The sequence below is a fragment of the Morone saxatilis genome, unplaced genomic scaffold (genome assembly GCF_004916995.1).
Source record: "Morone saxatilis isolate NCDOM2014 unplaced genomic scaffold, NCSU_SB_2.0 Contig16, whole genome shotgun sequence".
Lineage (NCBI taxonomy): Eukaryota > Metazoa > Chordata > Actinopteri > Moronidae > Morone > Morone saxatilis.
This window is the reverse complement of record NW_023339718.1, coordinates 7,005,486-7,011,355: the sequence shown is the minus strand read 5'-3', so window position 1 is coordinate 7,011,355 and position 5,870 is coordinate 7,005,486. Positions and strand designations below refer to the sequence as shown.

The 5,870-nt window shown below is 44.3% G+C and overlaps 1 protein-coding gene across 1 annotated transcript in view; it reads left to right on the top strand.

Annotated features, from left to right (window-relative positions):
• Positions 1–5,870, top strand: part of fam172a (family with sequence similarity 172 member A) — a 139,825-nt gene that overhangs the window by 90,891 nt on the left and 43,064 nt on the right. The window contains exon 10 of the mRNA XM_035658690.1: positions 2,907–2,991. Coding sequence (XP_035514583.1) covers positions 2,907–2,991 — 85 coding nt within the window. The remainder of the gene's footprint in view (positions 1–2,906; positions 2,992–5,870) is intronic.

Here is a 5,870-nt window from a genome sequence, read left to right as displayed (position 1 = left end):
GTGGTGGATCACACACACACACACACACACACACACACACAGAGATACACACACACACACATGACAAAGATGGCTTAAAAGCATCTCTCAAAAGTAGAGGGGTAGAACTGACACCTGCTTGTCATTTCCACCCTCAGAGCACACTGTTAGCTTAATGGTTAGCTTTAGTACTTAGCCTTAGCCTCTAACTCACCACTTTAAAGAATACTTTAGAACTTTGCATAATGTTGGTGATAAAGTGAAACTAAATGCACTATGCAACAACGTGTCTTGCTGTGTGTGCGCATGGGTATAAATCCAAACACACAGTGACACATACACAGAGCAGCAGAGGTGGGGGAAGAGTCAAATCTGTTTACATGTTTGTTTCTCTGTCTGCCTTTAGTTCAATGGCACCATTGATCGGCGGATGGGCTGCTTGAAGTGATGATGCTATGCGTCAGAGGCAGCCGATGTGATGTGCCATCCTTTTGTCACGTCGCCCTTCTCTAATCCCAGCCAGCAGGCCTTGCCTTTATGTGACTGCTGTTATGCCTGCGGTCTCCCACAGCACTGGGACTGTGTGCCCTGTGTGTGTGTGCATTTATGCAAGAGTTTGTGTGCACATGTGCGTTGTTGCCTTGACAAATCTATTCAAACCCCGGCCTCCCTGCCTCCATTGGTGGTGATGGTGGAGGTGAAGGGGGAGGGAGGAGGGCCCTTTGAAAGACTCCCCTCCTTCCCCTCTATCCAGCCGCCTTCAGCCCACTGCTCCACAGCCCAGCTGACATCTTCCTTGAGACAGACTGAATGAATTAAAGGAGATACAATGAGACACTTGATGTAGCAGTCAAGGAGCCCCACTGCTTCTGTGCTGCTCTACACCACTCTGCCCTAAAGCCCAGGCTCAGAGGAGAGCACATCTAGGGCAAAGCAAAGGATCTAAAAATACACAATATGCCACTGTTTACCAAGATGACTTGTCATCTTCCCTCAACACTAAACCCCCCATCCTCCTCCCCGCCATTCCCCCACATCTCTCTGCCGATCTTTCTTCAACCTCTTTGGCTCCTCTTATGCTATACCCCTTCCCACTGCTAGAACTTTTGATTGACAGGGCTGAAGAAATTAAATATATTGGAAGAGAGTGAAATGGCATTTCCACTATTTAAGTGGTGGATTCAGTTTATACTTGAGTTGATTTTTATTTATTTTGATTGGATAGGAATGGATCACACTTTTTCCAACTGAATTTTATTTACTTACTTGTTGATATTTGTGTACATGGGACAGATGTTTCATCATGATCATCCCTTACAATGAGTTATTATGTTTCTTTATAAGCTTATATTAGGTCACTGTGGGACAAAAGATGTAGTACGTGTCAAGCAGGCAGTAACAGACAGATTTGCTTTGACATACTGCAGCTGCAGTTACTTATGTAGACAAATAGCAACAGCTAAGAGGAGTTCAATTAGGCGTCAAGTATATAATATCTTTACATATTCATACTGTAAAATATCAACCTATCTGGGAGCTGTGTGTGTTTTGTTACTTGGAGGATGATAGCAGATTACAATTTTCATGTGACCCTGTCTATCCAGTCTCTCCTCTTTCAAGGCCTTGGGAGTCAGGGTCGCTGAGGGCAAAACTGCAAAAGCATGTGTGTTTGTGTGTGTATTTGAGTCTGAAGGGTTCACAACGCCACACATCTTTGTGGAAGACCCCCCTCAATGCAATCGCTGACCCACACGCACAGGCACACACGCACACACAAGCATGCACAACACTGTAATGACTGTCAGGAGGCCAGGGTGAAAGTAAACAAGGGCAGATAAGCAGTGATTCAGAAGGACGCCAGCTGCACATTCTAATCTCTTTACATTTTCTCTTTCTTCTATTGAACTTTTATCTTATCTGGGGAACGTCTTCTCCAAGCATTCCTTCTCAGCCTCCCTCTGTCCCTCTCTCCCTTTTCCCTTGTTTTTTTGTACTAACCTTACAAGCCTCGGCATACCAATCCGCACTGCACGGTCAAAAGGGAAAACACACTTTGATATGTTGTCATCTGCTGACCCAGAGAATGAAAACGAAAAATGGAAAGCATGGAAAAAGTATGTTTTGTAGCACAGCATTGATGCCGTTCATTAATTGTTTAACCGTTATATGTTTTCGAAATAACCTAGTAGGTAGAAAGAGAGAGTGCCACACAGACGGGAAGATGAAGACAGCAAAAAACAGATAAAGAGGTCTTCTCCCCTCTCTGACAGTAGAGTTGTCAACCACAGGGGGTTTGAGAGGACTAGGGGTGTTTGCAGGGGGTTATGGGTCAGCAAGCTGGGCAGACACCCTCCCCCAGGGCACCCACTGATCTACCATGGTAGAAGGCCTCAGCTCTTCACCACAAACAAACGCCAAGCTGTCTGAGCAACATGTCACAGAGCTTTTAATTGCTTGTTCCTGTCTCTCTCTCTGTCTCCCCCCCCCCACCTCGCTCAGCCTTACACACACCTCTGTCTCGCTTACTGTCTCTCCCCTTGTCCTCCGCACCTGTCCCCCTTCTCTTTGTCACCCTTGCCTCCCTATTTTTGCTCCCATCTCCCTTTCTTTCTCCATCTCTTTCAATTTCAGATAAACTTGCTACATTTCCATAACATAAGAAAAACAATACTTTTGAAGTATCAAGATGAAAGACATGCATTTTTACATCAAATTCTTTCCCTTATTATATTTCCATCTTTGAGCATATATTTCCTTGTGTTTGTGGGAGTAAAAGTGAGGATGCTGGTTGCCATAAATTCATTTTCCATACACAGGTCCTCCACATGCCTTAACTAGCTTATGTGGAAGTCTTTTGTAGAAGCAGCATAGAGAATCTATCCTCAGAGTTTTCAAATGTCAACCTCTTTTTTGTCCTCTCCCTACAGCACTGTTGTAACTGGGTGTCGAGTCCAGAGCCCCTGGACACACCACTGGATCCCATGCTGCCAGACTGCCCCCGAGTCTCTGCAGGTATCTAACACAACTGTGTATAAACACACTTTACAGTACAAACAGTAATAGCATTATAACTCAGTATCTACTTACTGCATAATCGCTTTCAGGTTCCAAATACAATGACTGTTCAAGGAATTTGACTTGATTAATTTCAAGACAGTTCAAAACTGTACTGGCACACTAGTAGTAGGTCATAATGTAACAGATCTTCACATGCAGGAAATCGACACTATGTCAATGTTAGCTAAGGCAAGTGTTTATTCTATAGTCAAAGGTGAAAATTCAGGGAGTACTGAGAAACTGGCACTACCAGGGTCACCACTAGTAATGAAGTAATGGTTGAAATAGTGGGTTAAGTATGAGTTTTGATTTGTGATTTTATAGTCATAGATAATAGTAATTCAGTGTTTGTTAATCAACCACTACAGGTCCTTTAAATGTAGCTTTAAATTATTTCTCTTCTGGAGGACAAAGCTATGAAAATCAAGTTTAGGTTGTTTTATTCAACACTATGTTGTTGGGTAGATTGGAGGTCTTAGTCGGGCTGATTGAGAAGGATCATTGTCAGAGAAACTGAGAAACTGAAGCAGTGGCAGATTATCTTAAAACACAAATACTCACAGAAACAGAGTCTGTCTCACGCACGCTGCAGAATTGTGCTGTTTGATTTTGTTTCTATTTTCGTCTTCTTTGTCGCGCCCTCTTTCTTTTTCATCATCTACTCTGTCTCCTATATTCATTAATCCTCTCCTGTGGTGTTTGGCTTCCTGTCCCTGTGCCCTCTCTGTGGTTTACTGGCCTTGATGATGTCACGGCCATCATGAGAATGTGTCCTTAATGTAGGATTAGGGATGAAAGCTGTAATCCTCAACATGACCGTTGATAAGAGATGATGATTGCAGTGTTGTTTGAAGAGTGACACACATGCAGGCATGCACGCACAAGCACACGCACACGCACAGAGAAACAAAAAGAAAGTCGGGCCCTAAACAGGAAATAATATATCTGCTATGAGTATTAAATGCACCTGCTTTTACTTTATGTGTATGATTAAGCATCTATTTTACTTACACACTCATACCCACATCTCATCACTCATTTCCATCATCACTCTGGAGGTCCTGCTTTGTTATTTCATTCTCTTCAAAGCCCCTCAGTGACATCATGGTGAATGTATAGGTCATCTTACACATGCTCCACATGTCAGTGAATACATTTTTAACACTGCTATCTCATCTTGGCCACTAAAACACCGTGTTCCACATGGAGCTGCGTGGGTGGGTGGCCTTAACATCTACCAGTGAATCAGCTCCTTGAAATGTCATCTAGCCTTCAATTCAAAACCCATACTGTATTTCATGTCCAAATGTCAGGTTTTTACCTTGATGTTTTATGTCTCTTCTCAGTGACTGCCATTGGTCAAAAGATAGCAACGTTTGAGCCAAGATATTGAGGTCTACTTTTTTGAAACTGTTGGCATGCCTGACATTGTCCTAACACAGACCTGTTTGACACAGCATCCATCTGTATGTATGCACTATTGACTTGTGCTCTATTGACTTTTGCTACTTTAACCAAGCTGAATAGATCTGAGTCCCTGGCCTGTTAACAGAGCTGCCAACTCTGCTTGTCTCTGGTCTTTTGGTGGCAGCTTCTGATGTCAAAGGTTGTCTTAGTCGTCTTTGTGTCCTTGGCAGCCTGGCAGGTTCACAGGCAGCAGCCATTGTGATGAGAGTCACAGCAGAGCAACAGAGGTGATGAGGTTGAGAGAAGGTTGAGGGAAGACTGTCAGGGCATCATGGCCTAGCACTTCAATCAACACGCATACAGCTCCCAACAGTCACCTCTATCATGCTACCCTGACTGCTGTTGTCTGGGTTGCTATGGTAAGAGTATGCATGTAGGTGGGGGTAATCAGGGTTGACCATAAAGTGTCTCAGCAACACAGAACAACCGGTGAATCCTTCTTGTCATGCACGCAAACACACACACACGCACACACACGTGCACATATGCAGACCAACACACATTTCACAAGCGTGGGCAAACCACCACTTCTTGTAGGTAGAGCAAGACTGAGCCAGGCCCGGGGCGCGACCTGGCGGCTCGCTGTACAGGAGATTGGGCAAATGTGATCAGACACACACCACATACACACACACACACACTAAGATGTCTGAAGGCTAACAAAGTATTGGATGTGTGCTTAAATATGGGCACTGGGACTGGTCAGGCAGCATGATGGGAGAACAGGTTGAAGGACAAGTCTTTCCATTGCTCTTTTGTTGTCTCTTTCTGTCTCTTCTTACTCTTCTTCTGTTTCTGACTTTCTCTATACATCTCCCTTTCCCCTCCTCCGCTTGCAATGTGCCTCCCTGTGTGGTGCAGTGATGATATGATGATTGTGTTTTCCATGCTGGTAGACTCTTGGCAGAAGGAGGTAGGGAGAAGTGGAGGCAGAGCTTGTCTGTTATTCCTAATCATCTGTGAAGCAACGCCGGTATACCAGCATGGCACTCTGACGGGGCTGGAAGGACCCAGAGAGGGAGGGAGAGTAACGCGTAGCGGGGGTGTCCGCTAACATCTCCATTTCTTGTTTTAAATGCGATAAAACCTGGACCCATTCCCTTCGCTTTTGACTGGCTAGCTGCCCTCCCTTTCATTTTTTTTTTATTTTTTTGTCTTAATCTTTCTTCTTTTCACTCCATTCTTTTTTTTCCATCTTGCAAAAGGAATTTGTTCCACCAAGAAGGTCATTGCTCTGGCGTTTGGCAGTGGCCTGGCACACTAGCAGAATTTTATCAGTTAGGAGCACGCCGAACACAGGCTCAATATGCAGATAAAGTGGAACCAATCTCCTTCTGGAAAAGCTCCCTTTGTGTGTGTGTGTGTGT